Consider the following 27,555-nt stretch of genomic DNA (forward strand, 5'->3'; position numbering starts at 1 on the left):
CTCTCTGCACACAGCAGCATTCATTTACATATAGTATACCGTAGTGTGGTCTATAGGGGCAGTCGTTTTAAATCTGTCCCGTTGATGTACAACTGATTATTATACTAGTTGTTGTGATTTGTTAATACACAAGAGTGTCACATGACCATTTTGTTTAATGAAAGTAATACCTAATTAAAAGATTAAAGAGATGGGGGGGGGGGGGGGGGCATGGTGTGTAATAGGCTAGTTGCTCTCTTTTCGTGAGTGATGGTACAGCCAGGATCATTCCTTTTCCATGTATAGTAATTCATGTTCCTAGATACATCAGACATCAGACAGTCACATAACAGCGGTTCTCAAACTACGGGTCGCAACCCAAAATGGGGTCGTGGGTAGGTGACTGGCAAGAAACCATTTTTTTATGTTCTGGCAACATATTTAGGCTAAATATGCATTGTTTTATAAATGTGTATTGATAACATAACATAATTAAAATGTCTAATAAATATGCACGATCAAGTTCAACAATGTGTGCTTTTATTTTGATATTCCTAAATTCCACATTGAAATTACCAGATATTAAGACCTAAATAAAATGGGGTCGACCGTCGTGGTATAAAAAAGTTTGAGAACCCCTGACATAATACAATGCTTTTGGTATTACATAATTATTACTTTGCAATTAAAACAAAAGAGCAACTTTTGAACATTCAAACATGGGATTCAACGTTGTATTTCACTCACCCTGGTTATTCCTCCTCTCTTTCTCAGATTAAAAACACTGCTGGAGCAGGAGAAAGCATACCAGGCGCGTAAGGACAAGGACCATAGCAGGAGGCTGGAGAAGGTCAGAGAAGAGCTGGTCAAACTCAAGTCTTTTGCCCTGATGCTGGTCGACGAGCGGCAGCTGCACATTGAGCAGATCGACCAGCAGAGCCAGAAGGTCCAGGACCTTAACCAGAAACTGCAGGAGAGAGAGCAGCGCCTGGCAGCCGTCAGCGGGACTGCCCAGGAGGACGGTCATAAGGTGCTGAAGCTGGAGGCAGAGCTAGAGCACAAGGCAGCCAAGTTCACCCAGGAGCATGAGGAGATGACTGCCAAACTGGCCAACCAAGAGTCCCAGAGCCGCCAGCTCAGACTGAAGCTGGCCGGCCTGGCACAGAAGATCGAGGAGCTGGAGGAGAGCAACAGGACACTGCACAAATCAGAGGAAGACCTCCAGGAGCTGAGGGATAAGATCAGCAAAGGGGAGTGTGGGAACTCTACTCTCATGGCGGAGCTAGAGAACCTACGTAAAAGAGTCCTTGAGATGGAGGGCAAAGATGAGGAAATAACAAAGACTGAGAGCCAGTCCCGGGAGCTGAGGAAGAGGCTGCAGAACGAGGAGAGCCACGGAAAAGAGTTGAGGCTGGAGGTGGAGAAGCTGCAGAAGAGAATGGTAGAACTAGAAAAGCTGGAGGGAGCTTTCAACAGGAGCAAAATGGAGTGTTCACAGCTCCACATAAACCTGGACAGAGAGAAATGTGTGATGAAAGATCTAGCCGGTGAGCTGGAGACTGTGAAGAACCGCGTTAAAGAATTAGAGAACTCAGAGTCAAGATTTGAAAAGGCAGAGATGATGCTAAAAGATGACCTCATGAAACTGAAATCATTCACAGTGATTTTAGTGGATGAACGAAAAAACATGGCTGAAAGGATTAGGCAGGAAGAACAAAAGAGTGAAGATTTAAACAAGATGTTCAAAGCTGAGCAGAACAAAGTTATGGAGGTCACAGAGAGGCTGATTGAGGAGAGCAAAAAGCTCCTCAAGCTAAAATCAGAGATGGAGGTCAAAGTGACAACTCTAACTGAAGAGAAAGATGAGCTGAAAAACAAACTTGCAAGTGAAGAGGAACAGTGCATGGAACTGATCTCCAAGGCTGGTATGATGAAGAAAAGAATGGACGGACTAGAGGAGGCAGAGAGGGAACTATTGATAACCAGAGCCAACAAGGACAATAACAGAATCCCAGATGAGGACAACAAAGTAAAGGAGCTCACGCTGGAGATAGAGAGACTGAAAAACCGTCTCAAACTGCTTGAGGTGGTAGAAGGCGATTTGATGAAGACAGAGGATGAGTATGATCTACTGGAGAAGAAATTCAGAACAGAGCAGGACAAAGCAAATGTCCTCTCTCAGTTGTTGGAGGAAATGAGGGGTCAGATAGCCAGAAGAAAGGCCATAGAGAAAGGAGAGGTGGTAAGCCCAGAGAGTGAGCTAAGAATGCGCTGCAAGATGGAGGAGGCTAGAACCAGAAACCTGCAGTCAGATGTCCAAGCCCTCAAGGAGAAAATACATGAGCTGATGAACAAGGAGGACCAGCTTTCGCAGCTACAAGTGGATTATTCTGTTCTCCAGCAGAGGTTCATTGAAGAGGAGGACAAAAAGAAGAACATGAGCCACGATGTAGCCAACCTCACAAAGGAGTTGGAAGCCACCAAGCGCTACAGCCGTGCTCTGAGACCCACTATGAATGGCAGGAGGATGGTTGATATCCCCGTCACCTCCACTGCAGTGCAGACAGATATGATGGCCAGTGGGGCCACAGAAGAGGACACACCTGCAGTGTTCATCAGGAAGTCAGTCCTGGAGGAGAACCACATAATGAGCAACCTAAGACAGAAGGGTCTGAAGAAGCCAGCAGTGCTGGAACGCTATCCCCCAGCAGCGACCGATCTGGGAGCAAGGAAATCGTGGATCCCCTGGATGAAGAAGAAGGATGCTGTCACAGTTACTCAGACGTTTCCAGAGAGGTCAGGCACTCAGATCAATGGCCAGTCATCTATAAGATCACCGGAGCTGACCATGTCCCAAAAGCCAGGGCAACCGCTGCACATACGGGTGACTCCTGATCATGAGAATAGCACTGCCACCTTAGAGATCACCAGCCCTCGAACTGAGGACTTCTTCTCCAGCACTACCATCATACCAACACTGGGGCTGCAGAAACCCCGGATCACCATCATCCCCAAGCCCACCACGGTGACCTCACGGACTAAGGCAAGCGAGGCGACAGCGGGTCCTGATCGGGCCAAATCTCCGGTCACCATCACCACCATCTCCAGGGCCAAGAGTCCAGACAGCAACAGGTGCTACAAAAGCCTGAGCTCTGATATCCATGAATCACCCGTCTCCATCATCACGGTCAGCACCACTCCTGTAGCGGAGGCATGTGCTTTACGAGAGGCCCAGGAAATCACCGCAGGCCGGGCTATGTTCAAGGTCACGCCGGAGAAGCAGATGGTGCCTGTGCCCATCAGGAAATACAATGCTAATGCCAACATCATCACCACCACAGAGGACAACAAGATCCACATCCACTTGGGCCCGCAGTTTAAGAGGCCTTCGGAAGGCTGCATTACGGTCAGGCCCCTCAGTGTGAGTTCGGAGAGCAAGGAGACCCCCACGGGCACTGTGCTCCGCTCCCCGCGTCAAGCCAGCACCTCAGCGGGGAGGATAACTGCTAGCAAAGTGATGAGCAGCATAACGATCACTCCCATCACCTCGGCACCCTCCAGGCCCACACAATCAGTGGTGAGGTTCAGCGATCATTATGGCCAAGCCTTTTATTATTCTGCATTCTATCGCTTCCATTCTGAATAAGGTGTGTTCCATAAACCATGAGGCATCATTTGTTTTTAGCTTATTTTCCTCTTCCCCACAACAAAAATATCTAAATGGTGTCTAATCTTCTACGTTGCAGTTGCTTCTGAATTGTTTCAAAATGATATCAGGTGGTGTGTGCTCCCTAGCCCCTAGATAGCGCTCTCTCCAGGTATAAAGCAGTGACTACAACTCTTACACATGAACCATACTAACACTGGAATGATTTGAAATGCATTACTTCCCACTGTAGTTATAGGCCTCTCCGAGGGGCTTGTGGTGACACATCCAATTGACCTATCAAACCCTGCCCTCTTGTCTTGATCCTCCAATCACAATGGTTGCTTCCCTCGAACAGGCACCCACTGACAAATCCCTCCTCCTCCTCACCCGTTTTGACTAAACACAGACTGGTGATGACCACTTTGGATGTTTGAACTAATGTTGGCTAGCATGCACATCCAAAATATTGATGAGCACAGGGTGTATTTAAAATTCCTTTAACACAACAATTGTTTATTATGTCAATATCTAAGATGGCCAGACCTACCCCTTCCCCCTTATAGATGTGTCCTTAACTTACATGCAATTCTGTTTCAAAGTAACAATGATAAAACTGTGATATCTATTATGGCAACCACATGCTATCACAATTGTGATTTTTTTGCTTGTCCTTATTAACTTTGATCTACACCTCCTGTGCCTCTGTCTTATGTTGTGTGTTGTGTTTCTCTTGTCGTCTAGCCCGGCTCGGATGCACAATCAACCCGGGCCACAGCTACACGAATCCCTGTGTCAAAAGGTATGAAATCAGGCAAGGTGGTTACGGGTGTCTCCACGGTGACAAGGTTAGAGTCGCGAGCAGCGGAGAGCCAGTCGATGAAAATTGAACTGAGGAAGCCGACAGTCGGCTGCACTACCTCCACAGCAGGGGGGAAGTGCTGAAAGCTGTGGCTGCTGCCATGGCAACACCTCAATATGAACACACCTCATGAGTGCGTCCTGACCTCTCCACGCTTCCAAAAATGATATGATATGCATAACTGTTACTCTTTATCTGCACACTGACACAGGATATCACCTCTATAAACAGCTCAATGAATATCAAACACTATTTTTTTCCTCGTGATATCTAACTATATATTGTATTTGGCAGGCTATTTGTATATTTTTCAGGATATATCTTTAGGCATCTCTGTGCACGTTTTGATGTGATTAAATGCTTTTAATTTTGATGTTATTTAACTCTATCTGGGTGATCACCAGGGGTAGTCGTTGATAACGTTTCGGTGATGATTTGCATCAACTGGACTATTCCGAATGCATTCTATGAATGCATGCATTATGCTTGTGTGAGAAAACAGTTAACAGTGTCATAATACATTCATGACACATACTTGAATGAGGTGGGTATGCCATGAAACACGCCTTCATATGTATGGATAAAATGTGTGTATACTTTTAATGGGCATAGAAGGAGGTGGGTAATACTGGCTGCGTATACCCTCAACTACACTACTGACTAATGGCTGTGTGTTATACATATCCTGTTATTTCACAAGCACAACACATTCATAGATGAGTAATGAATGTGTTCTGAATGTCCAGTTCATGTACATTGTTGTAATTTCTTCATTAATATTGTTCATAGCACACTTATTACACCAATACTTATGGAGGTTTCCAACTACTGATCTATCAACTGTGTGTGGAAGATTGTGACAATTTATCAGACTCATCTGTGGCACCAAAATAAAAGATCTTTGTTTGAACCAAATACACAATCATTTATTATTCATGAGTTTGACAATTTACTGGATAAAAGAAAGGTAAGTATCAACTAGGAAACCTCCATAAAACTTAATTTTAGTCTATTCCGTGTTGCTTTTTGAAATTACATTCTACCTTGATCTGTAAGATGGCTGAAAGCATGATTTATATTATAGTAATATAGTAGAAACAGAAATGTAAGCTAGATTAGTGAGCTTGCATTGTCATATGTTTGTTTGTTTTTTAATTTCTGATGTGTCAATGGATTGGAGTAGCCATGGAATGTAGAGCAAGACTGAACTGCAAAATTATGCTTTTGTTTAGCAAAGCATTTATACCAAAACTTCTTGATTCACATCATTCACCTTGCTAATGATAAAGCCTTGTCTTTAATGAGCCATGAAACTACACAGCGTAGGAGAACGTGTCTAGTGTTGAAACAGGGTATGACAGGTCATTGTTCTAGACATGATTCTTGTGATCTATCTTGTGGTGTGGGGATAAAAATAACTCTAAATATGATAGAAAAACCCTTGCGTTCTATGTGTACGGCCTCGGGGACGAGAGAATCTAACTTCTAACAGCAATATATAATCCATTTCAGAGGCAGAATGCACGCAATAAGTTCTGGGTTTTTTAAGTCGTATTTGGGGGCAATTAACCAATGGTAGGGTTTATTTTCTTTTTCCTCATCTGGGTAAGAGTTTCTTATCTGGGTAATAAGAGAAAAGCAAAAATAAGAAAACATTGCTGAATCCCAGGTAAAAACAAAATAAGGAAAAATGCTAGTTAAGAACAAAATAAGAGGAAATCCGTTATTATATTGCTTTGTGAATGAGGCCCATTGTGTTGTTGAGCAATTCTTTATCTATGGCCAGTTCATTTGTCCATTCAGAACCATACTGTAGGAACATTGTACAAAGGGCTTTCTTATTTCCATATATTTTATATATTTTGTGGGATGTATATCAGAGAGGAGTATTGCTCTGACAAGAATTGTATAATCTTTATTCTTCATCATTTAGCTCCCTCACATGGACAAGTAAGGGAATGTGTTTTGGAAAGTGCAGTTGCAAACATACAGATATTCTTAATGTAGACAAGACCAGGAATTATATTATGAATACACAATACAAATACATCCACAATACAAACTACATATATCCCAAATTCTCAATCCACCTTTTGTGACCATGTCCCTAATCCAAGCTGTTGTGGAGTAGTTACTGTTTTTAGTTTTATGAGAATAGCACCACCATGAGGCCAGATGACTCAGAACCTCCTTGCTGTGGTAAGGCAAACACTAATGTGAATCTTGAATGTTTGGTCTGATGGTAGAACGTCTTCCTCTAGGGGTCATGAATGTGCACAGCAAATTTGAAAAGATTAAAACAAAAGGTATTTGAGATACAACAATTCTAGAATTGAAGGTTTGGCCTGATGGTGGTGCTAGAGGAAAGGTCATTGGGTTACCAAAATCAATAGCAATCATCCTAAAGGGGTCCTGAATGTGCACAGCAAATAAAAAAGAAATGGAAGTTATTGGAGTTATCGCGTAGGATATGAATATTTGTATATATAAATAAAGCTGAAAAGTAACATTCCTCATTCATCAGTCAAATTGAACACCCCACCCCCATAAAATAATGAATGAATGAATACATTTATGATTGAATGACTGACTGAATGCAGGAATGACTGACTGGATGAATGCAGGAATGAGTGAGTGAGTGAGTTGGGAGAGGAGCTCCATAATAGTTCACTTGTTCTGAGTAGCCAATCCCATGACATGAAGGGGTTTGAAATGTAGAGAGAATGTGTAAGCCTATCTGACAAATATAATTTATGTTTGAAATGTTGTTTTTCTTTTTTCTGATCTAAACACATATTATATTTCAAACAATAACACATTTTAGGTTGTGATCCAAAGTTGAAGAAACCAGGATCTAAATGAATTAGGATTTTGAGGATGTGTGCTGAGAGAAAAGAGACTTAAGTGAAATGAGGTAATATAAGGATATGAACATAAATAAGCAAAGATGACAGACAAAATGAGACACAACCTTACCTGCTGATGAGGTAAGGATGCAAGGAAGGGTGTGTAAGCAGAATACGCCACAGTGTAGTGCAGATGGAGAAAGGTATAGGTACCAGCAGAGGGATGATGGGCTTGAGAGTCTGAAATCTTTTCAGAAAGAAAAAACATCTGGCAATTGAAACAGCAAACATAAGAAAAGTTCAACAGACAACAAGTGAGCCTCTATCTTTCAGTGCCGTCCTCCACGTTCACAATAATACCAGAGCTTGTGTGGGGCTGAGATTTGCTGCGGTGGATCAACAAACAGCATTTGAGGCTGATGGTAACTTACTGATCTTTTTTCCAGAGTTATACTGTGTCACTCTTGAAAACAAGTTCTCTCTCACCTTTTGTTGTTCTTGTACGGCTGCACTAACACACCGATGACTGCCAGCTCATAATGTCATATATCATATCAATATAATTTGGAACATAGAAATGTGCTTATTTGCCATCTACCCTGGAGTTAGACAAGCAGATACATACCCTTTTCTTATCTGTGTGCATGCATTAGGCTTAGGGAACAGCCATGCCGTTAGCCTAGCTTAGCATCATTCACTGGAAGTAGGTGTGCCAGTGTAGCCTAGTTCCCAACAGGCACGAAATACACTCCAAATATAGCATGTTATGCTTCACTGCCTGCATGTTTCGTGCTTATGCTTTGTGTGGGGACTGCGGATGAAAATTGGCATCCTTGCTAAATCCGGTGTATTTACACTGCATTTATTTGTAGTGTCCAGTAATATGCTCTGTCCCGTCTAAATAAACAAATAAATACAACTCCATAGGATGTTTTATCATGTCATGGAAATCATTGGCGCACACATGACCTAAAGCGAATTACCATGACAACATAAAAACATGATATCAAAGCCATCTTAGGTGTCCTGAAGAAATCATGATAAACTGGGCGAGGCCCTTTCTATCGATTAATGTTGTTTGATTAGAACATTGGCTGGTTGGAGTGGAAGTTACACAACAACTCTCATCTGATTTATATTCCTACAGGAAATATTATGCACTATCTGACCGTGGAGCCCAGATGTAAGTGTGACGTGGACATCCCTCCCTCACCCTCTCTGGCCTTCATGGCAACCCATCTGTCCCAGTATGCAGCCATCATCAGCTCAGAAAATAAACCACTTTGAGCAGACCGTGGAGACAATATCAAAGTGCCGGAGTGTATTCTTTCGAATGGATAATCTAACATAGCTATACCATAATTCCTATCATTCAATGTCCCCAATAAAAAGAAAATGGTTCTGCTGATTATGTAAAATGGGCTATGGCTTCAATAGTACAAATATTGCCTTTGATCTTTGGTTTTGAGCTAACCCTGACCCTGAAAGGCCCCCATGACTCTACTACTGGATATGTCATAGACTAACTGATTATAAGGTATTTTCAAATGTGCAGTCAAGTGTAACGTTATTAAATGCTGACTTTGATGGTATGCTAAATGTATGTATTGAAGTGAGTCACTGCCATTGATGTTATTTAAATGTGCTATAGATAGAATTCAGCCATTAGATGTTGTACTAGAACACCAGCACGTAATTTATACATTCAGGTGCATTCTATATGGGGAAAATGGGAAGTAGGAAGGGGATACATGTAAACAACAACATTCATTTTGGACTCGCCAAAATTTTTTTAATGATAAAAAATTCATTCATCAATATTTCTTTTTGGGGGGAAAAGCAATAGTTTTACTGTGCACCTTTCTAAAAGCTGTATTTTCTTTCTAATGATTACTCTACATAAACATTTTATCTATAGCACCTTTAGCAGGTTTTATGTGCACAAAATAAATTAGCCTATATTCGACTGTTTGCCTACAAAGTATTTGTGTGTAATTGTACATTGTATTGCACAGAACTCACAAAAAAGCAGATTTGTGCTTCAATTTCAGGTGTAATCTAGATACAAATGATGCCGTTCATTATAGGCTTTTTAGCTAACTATATCTTCCACATTACCACAACACCTTTCCAGACCATGCACACAAATGCATTTTTGGTGATTGATTGAAACGATCCATAACAAGTAAGGGATACAACCGTGTGATGTGAACAGTTGGTTTACTTGGTCTCTTGCAATAAATACATTTGGATGAAAGTAGGAGGCATCTTTGTCATTGCTTGAGAATCATTGATTTGATTGATCTTATTTCCCTTGGAAAGTTCAATCAATAATTTGTGAACATGAGCTACACTCCAGAAACCGGAGAAGTAAGAATCAAACTTGTGATGTCATCAGGTATAAAGTCTGGAGCTGTTTTTATACTCAAATACTTTATTCTATGGTCGCGTTTTCACTTCTGAAAGAGAAAATGTATCCATATACACAGAACATTCCTGTGTGTGCTCTCAGTGTCACCTTTACCATCTTACCCAATTAATTGTTTAATGGTGCAGCTCCAGACTTTAAACTTGATGACATCACAAGTTTGAGTCTTAGCACTCTAGTTTTTGGATTAGTGAGAGGGTTGTTTGCTCTCACTAATATGTTTTGGACTGTCTTAGACCATATAGGAATAACATTGTATGTATGTATTTTAATTCTTAAATTGTGTGTAGTTCCCCAGCAAAGACAGAACATAGTTATTGTGACAATTACATATGAAGTACATGTCATAGAAAAGAAGTTGCATACATACATATACAAAATTATATTTTAGTCAGGTGCTAGTGTCTAAGATGCTAGTGTCTAAGATGTTAATGCTTATTGCTTTTTTGTCATTTGGTAAACGGAATGATTCAAGGAGGATTATAATTCAAGCAGAGATGGTGAGGGAGGTAAATATCAGACTTCCCTTACCTCAGAAGGTTTTCTGAGCATTTTGACACTAAATCAATGTTTTTCTGACTTGTATCCAGTGAAAAACAAGTTTGTTTGAGCGATCTCTCAGTTTTAACGACAGTGCCAGTGAAAAGGTCCCACCCATAGGAGACCACAATTGTTCCATTTAAGTCCCTTCCCTTCTGTTGGACCACCATGTAACCCTATTTCAGAAGAATTTTTTTGTCAACAGTGAGAGACAATTTTGTTTTTGTCTATGATGTTTGTCAATTTAAAAGAGTAATTGTAAGCTACTGTAGCTAACATTATGTTGCTAACTTGTGAGTCAAACAACTTTCCTGACTTGGAAAATTATCACACCTGATAGGTTGAGGTCTATAGACCTCTCAACCAAAGAGGGTAATATAATAGGCATAGTTTTATTTAACTGTAGATTTAGTATCATAATTCACAACATTGCGGTCTTGCAAAACAAAGCATTTTTACCTAACCGGCAAGCTATCCGATTATCTGCAATATCCAATCAACAACCTGGACTTTCCTCCCTCCCTCGCCTGTCCCAGTGAGTGCCTCACCGCCCACTCCTTGGTCACATTACTCACTTTCATGAGCGGTTCATAGCACTACGTAAATTGGAAGTTCTCGAAAAATAGGGAATAAAATATGTTGACCGACATATTTCTATATTCACAGTTGTATCAATGATAATAGTTTGCAGTATTTACACTCAAATTAGTGCCCCCACCAAAGCTCAAATCAAACCTATGCCCTTGTAGTGGTTCACTGTCTTTCATAGACTTGTTAGAACAGTAGTTGTGGTCTGTAGCATCTGACCACTGAATGCCAACATCACACTTCTGCAGAGGCATGATATTTTCCAAATCATTCACTTCTATGTCGGATTCCATAGCTTCAGGTTCAGCACATGTGTTGTTGACCAAGGGCCCAAGACATCTTCTCTTGGGAGGGGCTCTACCAGATGACATTATCCTCTGAGGAAAGACAGAAAAAGAGAGAAAAACAATGCACTTACCTTTTTCAAACAGGATAATACACATTTAAACCAAAACGATCATATGGAATCCGACAATTTGGAAAGCATTTTTATTTGGATTTCTTGGAAAATATTTTATGTCATGGATGTAACTTCAGGAAAAATTGGAATCAAACTTACATGATATTCATATCCCATATGCAATACTGGGTATGGGTGTTCTTTTGTTGGTTTGCCATCCAGGAAGTGTATTCCACACATCTTGAGAGTGGTAAGACTAATGAGGATTAGTAACAAATACTACAATAACTCAACAATACTACCTAAAATATTGTCCATTACATTACATTGCGTTTCATGTCATAGAAATGGCTTTCCACCAATCAAATCAACTTAAAACCCACCATTGAATATGCTGCCCAAATCGTCTCGATATCACACAGCAATGTGAGATGCAAAAAAAAAAACTTTAGTTAAGAAATGTATGCTTTTGCAAGATTGTCAATTTTCTAAATCAATCTAACTTTAACTGATGACTTTGACATGAAATAGACTAATTGAGTCCAGTATTTCCCCTAGGATTTTTTTCAGGGGGGGTGGTAGGCCCCCAAAACGACTAGCGTGTCACGAATACGTGGTGTCAACAGTGTCGTCATAGACGCACGCAGTAAGGCGGTTGTTAGTATCGGTGCATTTCTCTACACTGAGCTGAAATGAAATGATTGCACATAAATTAGGTAAATATATATTAACACTATACACACATAAATTAACTTATTTACAATTATACATACAGTAGTGACAATACACATATGAACTATTTACAATACAGGGAGGCACATACAACACTCATAACGAAGGTTATTCTATAACCCTAGTTAGGGTTAGCGAGACGCTCTGTCAGTATTCATATAACTAGGGTTATAGAATAACTTGCGTTATATTTCATATCTGACATCGCGTCTCGCTCTGCCATATTGAGATCAAAAGGGGCAGAGCGGACGCGTGGCCACGTCAAATGCACCCCCTGAGGGCCCATAAGCCCCTGACCAGGGGGGGAGGGGAGTCCCGTCCACCCGCCCATCCTAACGAGGGGGGGGGAGGCAGTCAACTACAACCAACGTGCGAAAAAGGGACCAGTCACCCTAGAACGCACTCCGTGGTCCACACCCACACACACCTGCTAGGCCACCTGATGGCGGGGTGCAGGAGAGGTCCCAGCCCTCAGGACTGCCTGGGAGACAGAGCCCCCAGTCATGTTGTCCATGAGGTAAAACTTAACAAAAGGACCCGGGGAAGACCAGGAGGCCGCAGCGCAGATGTCCTCCACCGAGGCCCCCCCAAACAGGGCAGCGGAGGCCGCCACTCCACGAGTGGAGTGTGCCCTGACGCCTGCGGGGGGAACCTGTCCAGCCAAAGTGTAGCAGAGGGCAACTCACTAGCGTGAGGAGGAGGGTGAAACGCCTGAAGCACAATATCCCTGGAGCGATAAGAGCTCCGGATATTCTTTGGCACAAAGGCCGGATTAGGCCTCAGAGTCGCACTGCTATCGGCCCGAATAGACAGGCACTCGGACCGCACCGAGAGAGCACACAGCTCACCCACGCGTTTAGCAGAGGTGATGGCCAGAAGGAACGCGGTCTTGAGGGGCGGCGTGGCTCAGGGGTAGAGCGGGTTGTCGAAGGGTTGGTGGTTCGAATCCCGCTCAAGCCCATGTCCATCCCACTGCCGTTGTGTCCTTGGGCAAGACACTTAACCTACTTGCCTCGTATGAATGTGTATGCATGTGAATGAATGTTGGTGGTGGTCGGAGGGGCCGTAGGCGATGATTATTCGCCACGCTTCCGTGAGTCTGCCTCAGGGCAGCTCTGGCTGCAATTGTAGCTTACCACCACCGGTATGACTGTGTATGAACGAATAATGGACTCTGTGAAGCGCTCTGGGTCTCATGAAGAGCGCTATATAAATCCAAGTCATTATTATTATTATTATTATTGAAAGACAGTCGATCCAATAGTGCCTGCTCAAGAGGCTCAAACGGGGCCCCCAACAGCCTTACCAGGACCAGTTGGAGGTCCCTGCTCGGAGACAGAGCACGTTCCACAGGCTTGAGACGCCGTGCACCAAGCAGGAAACGTCTCATGAGAGGGTGGCTGAACAGCGTTCTGCCCTCAAAGCCCTGAAAAGAAGATATAGCTGCGGCATATACCTTCACTGTCGAGGCCGACAGCCTATCCAGGATAGACTGGAGGAAGGACAGAACCGAGTCCAGGGGGCATGACACCGGGTCCAGGCCCCCAACCTCACACCACTCTTGAAACATATGCCACTTCTCTGCATAAACCGCGGTAGTGGACGGAGCGCAGACGTTCTGGATGGTGTTAACCACAGTAGAGTGAGACAGTTAAGGAAGTTCAGAGTATCTGGGAAGATACTCCAGTCCTTCTACTCCGGAGCTGTAGAGAGCATCTTGACTGGAAACATCACTGCCTGGTATGGAAACAGCACGGCACAGGACAAGAAGGCCCTACAGAGAGTGGTGCGCTCAGCCGAGCGTACCACAGGTATTGCACTACCACCCCTGCAGGTTCTATACAAGAGGTGCAAATCCAGTGCCTGCAGAATAATGAAAGACCCTCACCACCCCAACAACAGCCTGTTCATGCTGCTGAGGTCAGGCAGACGCCTGCGAACACCAGCTACTAGGACAGAGAGACTTCGGCTCAGCTTCTTCCCCCAGTCCATCAGAGCCTTGAACACTGAACTCTCCACACACAAGCACACATGAGCACACACACAACACACACTGTACACGCTCACACACTAGCAGCCACTTTAACATGAGCAAGCACACACTCATCCTGCACACGCTCACACTTATGGCCACTTTACAAAAGGAAAGGTCACTTTAAGAATAGTATAGTGTTACGAACGGGTAAGTGACTTCCAAGTTGTCGAGAAGAAGAACGAGACGGAGATATGTTTACTCTTCCAAACAGCAGTACTGTTTATTATTAGGGAAAAGCGTATAATGCAGTACAGGGATAAAGACCATATGTCTGTGCTTGTTCCAGCTTTATCTTGTCCGTAGGTTTAGGTGAAGCTCTAGCAAAGGACAAAGGATAGAGCAAACGTTAAATAGGAACATACTGAACATTCCACGCTGTCAATAAGTGACAGCAGTCTGTCAACCAATGACAGCACCCAGGTGTGACAGACAATTAGTGATGACAGCAATCAGTGGTGACATACAAGGTGAACCCATAACAACAGGAGTGACCCAGGTAGACAGTGGGATACTATCCTCAGGAGGATAGTCTCCCGAACGTTACATTATAGTATAACTTGAGATTGTATAATATAGCATGTACATAAAGACCCAGTGCCTCATCCATAGCTAACAGTGTATTGCACTACCACAGGACCTAGCATGTCCTACCATGCTCTGTAAATAACTCATGTACATATACCGATATGCCCTACTCTGTTTACTTGTTTTATTGCACAATGTCGTTCTATTGGATTATATTATATATTATTACTATTGTATTTGCACATTGTTGCGGGCAAGACCACCCGCATTTCATTGTATACTCGTATGCCGTGACAAATAAAACTCTTGACTTGACTTGACTTGACTTGAGAGTTAAGACGCATCCCCTCCAGATTCACCCTTTCAGCAGTCAAGCCATTAGAGGCTGCCCCAGAACAGGAGGCAGAAACAGTGTTCTGCGTGCCTGAGAGAGGGCCCGTGGTGGCCACGGAACAGGCCACGTGGGGCCACCAAGAGCTGAATCGGGGCCGGGAACCACACAGCTGTGCCCCGGTCCGGCGCGACCAGGATCAAAGTCCTGCGCTCCTGACGTACCCGCTCCAACAGCTGAGCTATCAGGTGTATGGGGGGGAACGCGTACAGAATCCCGGGCGGCAACGGATACATCGAGAAGGCATCCACTCCCAGAGAGGGGTTGTCCTTCCGACTGACCGAGAACCACAGAGGGCACTGGTAGGACTGACTACTTGCAAACAGGTCCACCGCGGCCTTTCCGAATTGGTCCCAGACCTGTCTGACTATGTCCGGTGGGGACCGCCCCGCGACATCACATCTGCACCCACATTCTCCCTGCCGGGGATGTGGAGAGCCCTCAGGCTGCGCAGATTGAGAGACGCCCATAGCCAGAGTTCGACCGCCGCCCGGTGGAGACGGGGGGAGCGTACTCCTCCCTGTCTGTTGATATACGACGCCGACGTCGTGCTGTCCGTCCTGATCAAAACATGCTCGCCCACCAACGGTGGCCGAGCTGCTTGAGGACTAGAAGCACTGCCTTCAATTCCAACACATTGATATGTAGTGCAGACCGGGCAGCATGGTCTTGCCAGCTGCCCCCTACTGCGTCGGTCCGACACGTCCCCCCCATCCCGTGAGGGAGGCGTCGGTGAAGACCATGACATGTGACAGCCCAGTGGGCGAGGTCCCCCAGTACTGACATGGGAACCTTCAGCTGCTTCCACTTGCCTCTCACAGGGTCTATTTTCATACTGAAAAACCACCTCTGTATCCTCCTCATGAAGAGGAGGCCAAGAGGGACCACAGCTTGAGCAGATGCCATCATACCGAGCAGGCGCATCACGGACAGCGCCGTAACCGTCCTGCCAGGACGGAACCTCCCGAGCGCGCCGAGAATATCCTCTCGCCGCCGCTCTGAGAGGGTTGCCCTCATAGACCTTGAGCTTAGAATTAAGCCCAAGTACTGCACCTGTTGACTGGGAAGAGGGGTACTCTTCTTCCAGTTCACAGCAAAACCCAGGCTGGTGAGGAATTCCACCACCTGCCTGGTATGAGACCTGGCGATCTCCTCTGACCGGCTGAGGACCAGAATGTCGTCTAGGTCGAATAAAATTCGAATCCCCTGACGACGCAGAGGCCCCAGCGCGGTCTCCACGCACTTGGTGAAGGTGCGAGGAGCCAGAGAGTAGCCGAACGTACGCTCCCAACCGCGCGAGCAAGGTGTCTCGCGGAGTCGGGATATCGCACCCTGACTCTACCAACGAGGCAATCGCACCCAAGGGGGGACCCCGACAGAAAGGGCCGGTCTGATACGGGGGGAGCGCTCATCACCCCCAGTGAATGAGGTAGTTCCCCCACTGAGCATCTTCCCGTAGCTTGATGGGGATAGCCTGCTCTGTGGCTGGACATGCATGGTGTGTGGTCCCCATGCTGCCCGATAGGGTGAGTCCCTACACACCGTAGCCCTGTAGTGATATTACTACCACTCAAATTAACGTGCCTGACTGACCACCGCCGGAAGTCCGGCCGGGGTAGGCACTAACGTAATACCCGGCCTGGCGAGGGCGGGGCTGGGGGAACCCGCGCTGCGACCTCCTGGGCCTAGGGTTCCCACTCTGACAAAAAAATGTAGATACAGGGCACCCTGCTCTGTCGTCACATACAACACAAGGCTCACCAAACGCATACGCAGGACGTGTGGTGCAGGAGCCTCCTGACAGTACAACATTCTCATAGACAGACCCAGGCCTAGCCAGCAGCTGGGTGTCAGCCCCTGTCTTCATGAGAAGCGACATGTGGGGCTGCTTGCACTTCACTGGAAGAACACGGCCCGCAGCCAGAGGGGACACAACAGAGCCCTGAATCCTGTAGTGTAGCGGAGGGGAGTGAACGGAGAGCGTGCTAGACACAGCTAGATGGCAATGTTTTTTTTAGGGCGTGCCCATCTAATACAGCCGATCCCTCGGCCGCCGAGGCTGTCGGCACCGTGATAACCTGTTCTCTTTGTTTCCAGGTTATCCCAGGCGGGGGACACATGGCCGCTGGTCGATGGTGCTCTCATCCCTGGCTGCGCGGTGTGGGGTGGCGTGGGGCCCAGGTCAAAAGCCGCCCGCGCTTCTGTTGACAAACCAAAAAGTCCATCCACGGAGAGAGGGGCCCTCCAGGGGAGACTGCTCCAACCACAGATGTCTGTGAATAAGAGTCGACAGCATCCTAGCCCTCCCTGAGGTTATAGCTTGTGGCTGGGTCAAAAGCTGTTTTTTATTTTATCCTCTTTTTCTCCGCCTGCTTTTTCAATTTTTTATCCCCATCCCAATTTAGTCGTTATGCCAATTCCCCCCCTCCCCTACCTGGTTGTTGTGCGCATGTTCCTCCTACTGGTCGGTACAAGGGAACCCTGAAGTCCACCACATGCTTCCTCCGACACATGTGGAGACAGCCAGTGGCTCTCTTCTCACCTGGCAGCGAGGACTCTCATTGGTGAAGCGTAACGCGTGGGAGGTCACGCTGCCTTCACCATTTCCTGCCTTTCGCTGAGCAGGCGCCCAGACCTGACCTGTAGGCGTCCCTGTCCACAACGCCAGATTACCACCCTCGACTTCCCTCCCACTAACTCAGCCAAACGAGTTAGTATGACGGTCGGCCCAAGCCGCAGGGCAATGCTGACTCCGGGAGTCAAGGGGTCAAAAGCTGCATAACCTCAACGTCGGCTGGCCCTAAGACCCCCTCACCCGACACCATTTCCGACAGAAAAGCAGCCAATTGAGCAATGTTATTAGTGGCTGCTAAATTCTGTACTGCAGCGGTATAAGCCTCATAAGCCCACTCAGCTACCTGCCGGGCCGACTCGCCCCTTGGCGTCGGCTTCCAGGCGGAACATTGCTCTACCATGTCAGGGCAAAGGACAGATGCCACCTGCTTCTCTAAGCCTGGCACACCTGTCCTGAGCCCCGTCGTCAGACCATCCACCCGTGTAAAGGGCAAATAAGCCTCAGCCAAACCCCCAACATTAGACACGATTGACCTGCAGTAATGTAATGGTTAAGCGGGGGGGAAACTGGACACGAAAGCATAAGCATTAGGAGTAGCTGCGCACGCCATGATAATTGGAAAAACATTTAACAACGTGTCATGTTGACCACATTCATCCAAATACACAGCCCCCCACGCCATCACACCGCCCGGTCGTCTCACGGGACAACAAGCAGTAGTGAAAACGCTAGTACCAAAACCTGCCGGTGTCGGCCCTACCTGTGCACGCCGTGGCTCGACCGCCAAATGCCGCGCAAAGTCCATCGGTCCACTGCCAAGAATCGAGGACAGACCAGAATAGGGCTGCCGTTCCGTCTGGACGCGCCGAGGAGGGTCCGGGGGCTGGCGAACCTCCGGCGAAAGTCCAACATTGTTTAATTTCTCCCTTCGCTTCATAATAACGTTCCACTGGTTGAAATTGCATATGAACAGTCTCATGCTTGGAAAAAGACGAAGAAGTCAAGTCAAGTCAAGTCAGTTTTATTTATATAGCACATTTACAAATGACTAACAGCCAAACCAAAGTGCTTTACAACATGATAAAAACACATACAATGCAATAAAATTACAGAAAAAGGTAAAGTACAGCACATATAAGAAAGCAAGGGCAAAAGTGCAATATAAAAGGAGACAGGAAAATTGGATAAAAAGTCCAGGGTGACAGCGGACGTCATGTGTAATGCTAGGCTCTGGTCAAAGGCCAGGGAGAAGAGGTGTGTTTTGAGCAAGGATTTAAAAACCTCTAGGCTCTGGGCAGATCTTATGTGGGGGGAGGCTGTTCCAGAGCCGGGGGGCAGCAGCAGCAAAGGCTCTATCTCCCCTAGTTTTAAGCCTGGTAGGCACCTCCAGCAACAGCTGGTCAGCAGACCTTAGGGCTTTGGATGGGATGTGGTGATGCAGGAGCTCAGCTAAGTACAGTGGAGCCAGCCCGTGTAGTGCTTTAAAAGTCAGTAAAAGTTTAAAATCAATACGGAAACGGACGGGGAGCCAGTGGAGAGAAGCCAGAACTGGTGTGATGTGGTCATGTTTCCTGGTACCGGAAAGCAGACGGGCAGCCGCATTTTGTACCGGTTGCAGGCGACGGAGCAGCAACTGGTCAATGCCGACATACAACGCATTGCAGTAATCCAGTCGGGTCGAGATAAAGGCATGGATAGATCCTTCTGGGAGAGGTATGGTTTGGTCTTGGCCAGGAGTCTGAGGTGGAAAAAGCTGGTTTTAACCACAGAGCTAACCTGCTTATCAAATTTAAAATTTCTGTCAAAGATTACTCCAAGGTTTCTGACAGAGGAGCAGATATTTGAGCCCAGAGGGCCTAGGGCAGGGGTGTCAAACTCATTTTCACAGAGGGCCACATCAGCATTATGGTTGCCCTCAAAGGGCCAAAGACCGTATAAATGTTAATGTAATGTAAAATAAATGTCACAGTCAAGAGGGGCAGAACTAACAACTGTGAGCTGCAAAGAACACGTGGGACAGATGTAGCAGATGTTACAAAAACAAATGGCTGCACACAACCTTGCAGAGGCCATACATCCAACTAATGGAAGATAGTTTAATTAACTTTAATTAACAGATTGCAGAATGGGTACAGTACAGTACAGCTCTATACACACAATTGTTAGGGGGATGCAGACCAGAGAAAGACTTTCGATTGGTTTACATCAGGGTCCCCCATTTTCAATTCGTAATGAAATTGCTATTATGTGTCTGCATGAACACACAACTGTAACTGTATTCAAAAATAACAAAATAAGGGTTGTCTCAGTTCACAACTATATTGGTCAAGTTTTGGGTGGGACTTGTTTGCGTCCCTACAGCTTCTTATTCAATTGAGCGAGATGCTCGGTTATGTCACACAGCCAGTTTGAATCTGACAGTTCAGACAATATTTCTTCAACCCTTTGTTACCTATTCCGCCTGGATCTTTTTTGTATTTTGGGCTGTAAAATTGTCAAAGAATGTCTGAGGAGTAAGTGCTTTTGGCTTTTTTCCTTTGTTACTTCATCAATACCTCAGATGTTCAACATACATGTATGTGTAAGAATGTGTAATAACTAAGGCTGTCAAAGTTAAAGCTTTATTAACGCATTAACCCACAATTATTTTAACGCCGCTATTTTTTAACCCAAGATTAATGTTTAAAAAAAAAGATTTTTTTTTTTTTTTTTACCAGAGCTCTTGGGGGCCACATCAAATGACGTGGCGGGCCACATTTGGCCCGCGGGCCATGAGTTTGACACCTATGGCCTAGGGCATTGGCAGTAGGGTCAACCGAATCATTACTAAATAAAATTATCTCTGTTTTGCGCTCATTTAAGTTGAGAAAGTTTGCACTCATCCATAGTTTTATGTCAGCCAGGCAATCTAACAGTGGCTGTAATGTAATGATTGAGCCTTGGCTCCCCACAGGTAAGAGGGGCCGCTGAAGAGAAGAATTCTCCTAGCTGGACTGAGAAGCTCCGGCCAGTCAGGTAGGACTTAAACCAGCTTAGGGCGACGCCTGTGATGCCAACATATTTTTCCAGCCGCGACAGTAGGACAGTGTGGTATATAGTGTCGAAGGCGGCTGTGAGGTCTAAAAGCACAAGAATGCCGGGATTTCCAGAGTCGGCAGCTAAAATGAGATAATTTTGAACTCTCAGGAGGGCTGTTTCGGTGCTATGGCGTGGTTTAAAGCCAGACTGAAACTTTTCGTGGATTTTATGTACATCTAAAAACAGTTGTAACTGGAGGTAAACTGCTCGCTCCAGGACTTTTGACAGGAAAGGTAGTTGGGAAATGGGCCTGAAGTTTGATAGAATAGAGGGATCAAGGTTTTTCTTTTTTATCAGGGGTTGTACCACAGCATGTTTAAAAGCGGTTGGGACACAGCCAGAGCTGAGAGAGGAATTTACCAACAATAAAATAGTGGGCAAGACCGAATCAAGCACTTATTTTAGAAGGCGAGAGGGAAGGCTATCTGAGGGGCAGTTTGTGGGCCGCAAGTGCTTAATTATGTCAAGGGTGTAAACGTGACCACTTCCTGTGTTTTGTAGGAACACACAGGAGTAGGCGTGGTCACGTGCAACTGATGTGCATGTGTCAACTTTTTCATGTGCACAATATGTGCATGGAGATGATATCTCAATATGGCAGAGCGAGACGCGATGTCAGATATGAAATATAACTATTTACAACCAGTGTCAGAGTGAGCGCACTCAAGTTGTTCGGAAATTCTGAGAACTCAGAGTGCACACTGGACGCTCTGACCAAGAGTCAGTTTATCATGTTTTCGGATATGAATTTTCCTGTTTTCGGATTTCTTGGTTTTTAATTTTCCCGTTTTCTGATTTCTCAGATTTTATATTTTTTTCCTTTGGATTTAACCTATACAAAATTATGTTTTTAACTAACTTTAATAACAGTAACAGTGCCAGTGTAGTACAATGTTCAGTGCCAGTTAGGTTATGAGGTTTATTTTTTCCAATTCAGTTCAGTTCAATGCAGTTCAACTGCCAGTGCAGTGCAATAACTAAATAATAATTAAATAGTTAAATAATACAAAATAATAATTTGTTTAAAAGAAATCAGAAAAAAACTGTAAAATGTAATTTATTTCAAAGAGATGTCCTTTAAAGGTTCATGCTTCTCCCCATCTCTGGCTGACATCACCATTGTGATACATGATGGATAGGCCTTTGTGTTTTCCTCTGTGAGGGATTCTCTTTTGTTGGTCAGCAGCGTTTTGTACTTGCTGAAGCTTCTCTCTGTATAATTATTTTTTTAGTTTAAATATCAACATTATCTGGCCATCCTCAGTAAATAGTAAATACTATCAAACTTGCCAAAGACCAGAGTTGGGACGGGCACCCGCGCATGCACGCACGCACTATCCAGTTCATATATCAACTTATCAACTATCCAGTTAGTTTTTATAGTGTAATGTTTGGCTACTTGAAGGAGAGAGAGAGAGAGTGAGACTGAGACTTGTTACGCGCGACGCTAGTCAGTCTCGGAGTTGTCTCGGAATGGATTTGGTAGCTTTTTTCTGCGTCTCCGTAGACCACTGCACCACCGTTTTAAAGTCTTAGTGAAGATTGATATATACGAAGACCAATGTAATTTAGCTAGCTCGCCAACGTTACTGTGATTAAAGCAAACTTTAATAAAAAAAATAAAAAATCGTTAAAAAAAGATCAAATATTGTATTATAATTTTTTCTGGAAGGGCGGGGCGTCCCGTTGGCGGGACTGGACTCTGTTAAGTTTTCCCTGGTTAAAAAAAACACTTCTACTGTTAACACTTTGAGCACCAGCTATTATCCTCATCCTGTAGTCAATGGGCCAGTTTTCCATTGCCTATTTTCACGATGCGTCACGATGTTTGCAGAGCTACATTCTATATTATAGCTATGGAGACAATACTATGGCTCATTTGACAGTCACTATCTCTCGTCCAACATGTCAAAAATAGTTCATTTTTTCATGTATACGTTTACGTGTTATCCCGTGGTGAATATTGTATAGTTTCAGAGTGATCCGGGCTAATTCCTGAAAAGCTGAGTTATGGAGCGCTATGTGAATTTTGCTAAAGTCGTTTGCGTTGCTCGCCTGGACATGTTACTATTTCAAAATCAAAGGTATATAATAGGTATTATGTTTCATCATGAATGCATCAAGGGGGGGAGTCGTTTTTTGATGCTCTGATCGTCATCAACGGCATACGTTTTGGAGTATGTTACATACAGTATGATCGTTGCGATCGATGTGAAATCATTGTTGGATCAAAATAGGATTGATGTCATATAGTCCTTACCTTTACTAGGAGGTATCCCAAAATGAATATTCCAATTGTCTGATTGCGATTTCCAGTATTGATGTCCATCGGGTCCCTGACATGAAATGGCACACAATATGCATGAAGTGTGCTGAACGCGTTACAAGGTGCTCGGATGAAGCGTTTAACTTGCCTGAGTCCAAATTCTCCGCCCGGACCATATATAATATAACACACAGTGTGAAATAAGGTTTCAAAGGGTGGGCGATACTGCCACCTAGCAGGATTCGGCCAGCATTGCACTCTCGAGGTCTCAGAATGAGTTCCAATGATAACACAGAGGTCCGTGAGAGTGTATAGGATATTAAAATCGAAAAAAAGAAAAAACGATCTAAAAACGTAATATTACATGTTGGCGAATAAACACATAATTTTACGTGATTGGCCGTGAATGAGTTAAACATAGGCCTGCCAGTTAACGTTAGAGCAATTAACGTTAGATATTTTAATTTATATAGTTAATTTATTATGTGCGACCACCGCAGAGCACTAACATTAGCTAACTTAACGTTATAACTTAGCTAAGCAGTGTTAGTTTAAAGACGTGTTTCACCATGTTAGGCTAGGCAGCTGTACAGTATGCTAACGTTAGTCAATGTGAGATGAATAGAGATTGTCGACTGTGTCATAATTACGGCAAGAGCCTTCTTCACTGCTCCTCATCCTCCCTCCACATTCACCACACACCTTCTTCACTCCTCCTCATCCTCCCCCACATTCACTACGGAAGCCTCACATCCATATGGTCAGCACTCCTTCACCCCCTGTCAAGCTCCTCACTCAACTCGGCTGCACCTCATCTCCTAATTCACACGCTGCCAGGCACCTCACTCAACACAGCTGTATCTCATCCCCTGATCAGCAAGACACTACATCTACCGGCAGATTCTGACCAGACCTCGTCGTGGTGTTATTCTAAATTACCTAGGTACAACGACTCAGCCTGAAGACCTGCTAGACCTTCTCTTGTGATTATTCCCTGCTCTAATATTGCTTCTCTTGTGCCCAGGACCTCCGCTCCAGTGAACCTTCCTGTCTGGACACCTGGAGCTGCAAAAAGAGAGCCTGTTGTGAAGGGCCAGATTAAACCGAATATATATATTTATTTATATATATATATTTAATTATATTTGTATATTCTCTAATATTCCCTGATATCCCTTGTATATTCCTTGTACAATATGCATTGAATATCCATTCTAGCCTACTGAACATCCCATAATAGTCTCCATTCTACTATTGGTCGAGACCTTGGTGCCAGGCTGCCATACCCCCCAGACCCAGTTCAAACGTACCGCTCAACATGTACGAACAAGTCCTAGTTCCGCGTAGGAATCTGGCTACCGCACCACTAACGGTACTATTTGTTCATAGTGCGTATATATACTGCGCTACTAAAGTAGGACTTCCTTTTTAGTCCAGTTTCTTACCCTCCAATAGAGTGACAGACGTAAAGCCTCCCCGCGACGCCACGTGTGGGAGTAAGGCCAAGTTCGGCCTACCATCGGTATTGAGACATCGTGTATATTAATATTTGAATAGTCATATTTGGCACTATATCGTCGAGTTGGACGTAGTCTATTAAGCTAATAATAGTCTATTCATATGTAGTGCTTCGTGCGGTGAGAATACTATCGTAGTCAGTACCCCATCGTTTCGGGCAGAGAACTGGCTGCTTATCCAGGGTGGCCGACCCCATGTGAGGCTGCACCCGAGGAGCCCCAGAGCCGACGAGCGAGTGGACCTGCATACCGGATTATTCTACCGACGACAGCCCGCCTTCCCAGGCACGGATTATGCTTTGTATACAGTGATTATTCTATGGATAAAGACCAACACTGCCGTGTGTTGGAAACCCCCCCCCCCGGAGAGGACGACAGGTGAGGAGACGCTCTACACGACGAGGTCGCTTCACGTCTCTCCATCGTGGACCGAAGGAAGCCGGCCCACAGAGAGTCCAACTGCTTTCATCTGTGGATCGAGGATCGCTGAGGCACCGAGCCGCACAACCGTGGGTTCTCCCAGGATACCCTCGGCCAGACGGATACAGCCAGACTCTACCCCCCCCCCCCCTTCTCCAGTTGTCTTACAAGCGACCGGAATTCCCCCCTAGTGTATCCAGTTCTATAATCATTAAAGTATCATTGCTATTATTCCTTAACTATTCCAGGTCGTATATGTACCACCTGCGCCTTCAGAGATTGGACATTCTCTATTGATATACCGACGAATACTCTTGCCATAAAAGTGCATACTAATTCCCATTCATAAATGTGATTGATTTGATTAAGTGCTTGCTCTACACACCATCGCTGTGTAGAAATAAAGACCTATTTCTAATTCGTACATTTGTGTTGGATCCGTTTCATCTACGTGACAGTGTTCATCATAATATATTTATGCCGAGTACTGGGTGGCCGAATATTAAGTACAAAGGTAGTGGTAGTAAGTATCATATCTAGTAATACAGTCAGGGAATTGTACCCCTCAGTTACAGAGCCCCTGCTCTCTCTCGACACGGACCTGTGTCTTCTGCCCACAGCTGCACTGGAGTGCACCTGTCCTCATTCCCCCAAGAACATTCTAACCCTGTCTGTTGCACATTCCTTCATGTCAAACCTGTCTGCTTGGGGAACAATATTAAATACCCTAAAACGCTCCATTCTCTCTTCTCCTGTGTTCAGCTATTGGGCTCTGCCTAAACCCATTCTCACAGACTGTTAAACAAAACCTACTGTGCTGTTTTTATTTGGAACAAAGTCCTTTCTGTTGGCATTCTTAATCCACTTCTGGCGAATATCTTGGTCCTCTGCACGGCCAGGCTATGTAAACTGTATGGTCTCAGACAGGGGCAATCTTCATGAAGTAAAGGCTTGTGTATTTCGCATTCAGTCTTTTTCCAAACTTGAAGTTTGCCACTACTGTTTGAGCAGCTGAGGACTGCACAACTCACAGTCTGCCAACACGGCTCAGGGAATATCAAAGTTACATCTCATTTAAAACTAACTTAAAATCATGGTTGAGAGATGGTCAAGTGTGCGACCATTTTAACTGAGGGGTTGTATTTTAATGTATGTATTTTAGTGTATTGTAACCTATACTGATTCCTACTGTGTTTTAATTATTGTACTATGTTTTTTAACTGAGGGGTTGTATTTTAATGTATTTATTTGTATGTATTTTAGTGTATTGTAACCTATATTGATTCCTACTGTGTTTTAATTATTGTACTATGTTTTAATTATTGTTGTGCTCATGTCACCTGCCCCAGAGACTACAGTTGAAAATTAGCCAACTTGGCTAAACTGGCATATTTACAGTCAAATGTTCCTTAATATGCACTGTCTCTGTATTTTAAACCAATAAATACAAATACAAAATACACAGCTTCTTCCCGACTTCCTAGACATCATTGTCAACAGTAACGTTGAATAATGTTAAAAAGATAAAAGTAGAACATTTTACACTTCTTAGCACAGCTTGCATTCTTCTTCTTGTATATTTCCGGCGGACTACGCGTCTAGGCGTATTGCCGCCCTCCACAGTGAATAGAATTCCAGCCCTCCCTATATCCTGTTATACAGCCCTGCAGCGAGCAGGAACTGCACAACAGCACTAGCTCTCTCTCTTGATGGTTCTCACCCAGGCCTAGAAATTAAGACAAAGAGAAAATTAACTCCCTGAGAAGAAAGAACTCCAAAGAACAGACAGAGTCCCTTCTCGCCCCCCCAAAAGGGGCCCCCATCCTCCTGACAGAGGGCTGGATAGAGTAAAAGTGCCTCCCCTTGGTCTCCGTGTCCCACCTACACTGCCTCTCCCTCAAAACCCCCTCCCTAATTTCCCCCCTCAGCTCAGCCCCCCCTAACTGTACACACAGATCCGGGGCCGTCCTACTTAATGAGCCTTTGGCTATGCCATCCACAATTTCGTTCTCTTCAACTCCCAAATGCCCTGGGACCCAGCAGAACTTAACCTCACATCCAACCTTCTCTAGCCTGAACAACACCATCAAAATCTCATGGATCAGGTCAGGCAGAGGCTTTGACTTGCCCTCTCTCAAGGCCACCAAAGCTGCCGCTGAGTCCGAGCACAAAAGCATCCTCTCCGGCTTGAACAGCTTGAATTCAAACACGCGCGCCACATATTGTAGGGAAGCGCCACCGCAGTAATGGCGACTTAACTTCCGGTACTTCACCGGATTCGTGCAGGCCACTCAGCAGCGAAAATTAATAGGAGGTGATGTCTTGATTGATTGATTGAAAACTTTATTAACAGATTGCAGAATGGGTACAATACAGTACAGCTCAATACACACAATTGTTAAGGGGATGCAGACCAGAGAAAGACTTTCGTCTTGTTTACATCAGGGTCCCCCATTTTCAATTCATCATAACGTATATGACATACACAACATACATACAGACATACAGACAGTCTGCTACATCTATACATTTATGACATATCAGATTTGCAAATACAGTATGTATTGAGCTGTGCTGTAATGTACCCATTTTTCAATCTGTTAATAAAGTTTTCAATTCAATCAATCAATGTCTCTGGTCCAACTTTCTGTGTGGGCCATAGGCAGTGACGTCACCGCGCAAGGCGTTAACGTCAAGTTTGTAAACTGAGCAGCACAGAGCAGCTGA

The 27,555-nt window shown here is 44.7% G+C and overlaps 1 protein-coding gene across 3 annotated transcripts in view; it reads left to right on the plus strand.

The window, feature by feature from the left end:
- filip1b (filamin A interacting protein 1b) overlaps positions 1-23,954 on the plus strand; it is a 99,011-nt gene extending 75,057 nt beyond the window's left edge. The window contains exons 5-8 of one of the 3 annotated variants that reach the window (XM_084315200.1): positions 754-3,556; positions 4,370-4,427; positions 20,501-20,562; positions 23,916-23,954. In XM_084315200.1, the coding sequence (XP_084171326.1) occupies positions 754-3,556; positions 4,370-4,427; positions 20,501-20,517 (2,878 nt within the window). In that variant the 3' untranslated portion in view covers positions 20,518-20,562; positions 23,916-23,954. Of the gene's footprint in view, positions 1-753; positions 3,557-4,369; positions 5,397-8,480; positions 9,484-20,500; positions 20,563-23,915 lie in introns of those variants that run through there. The other 2 variants (XM_084315199.1, XM_084315198.1) reach the window with 2 other exon arrangements.
- The last annotated feature ends 3,601 nt before the right edge of the window (positions 23,955-27,555 follow it).

Source organism: Notolepis coatsorum, assembly GCF_963971535.1.
Source record: "Notolepis coatsorum genome assembly, chromosome: 5".
Classification (NCBI taxonomy): Eukaryota; Metazoa; Chordata; class Actinopteri; order Aulopiformes; family Paralepididae; genus Notolepis; species Notolepis coatsorum.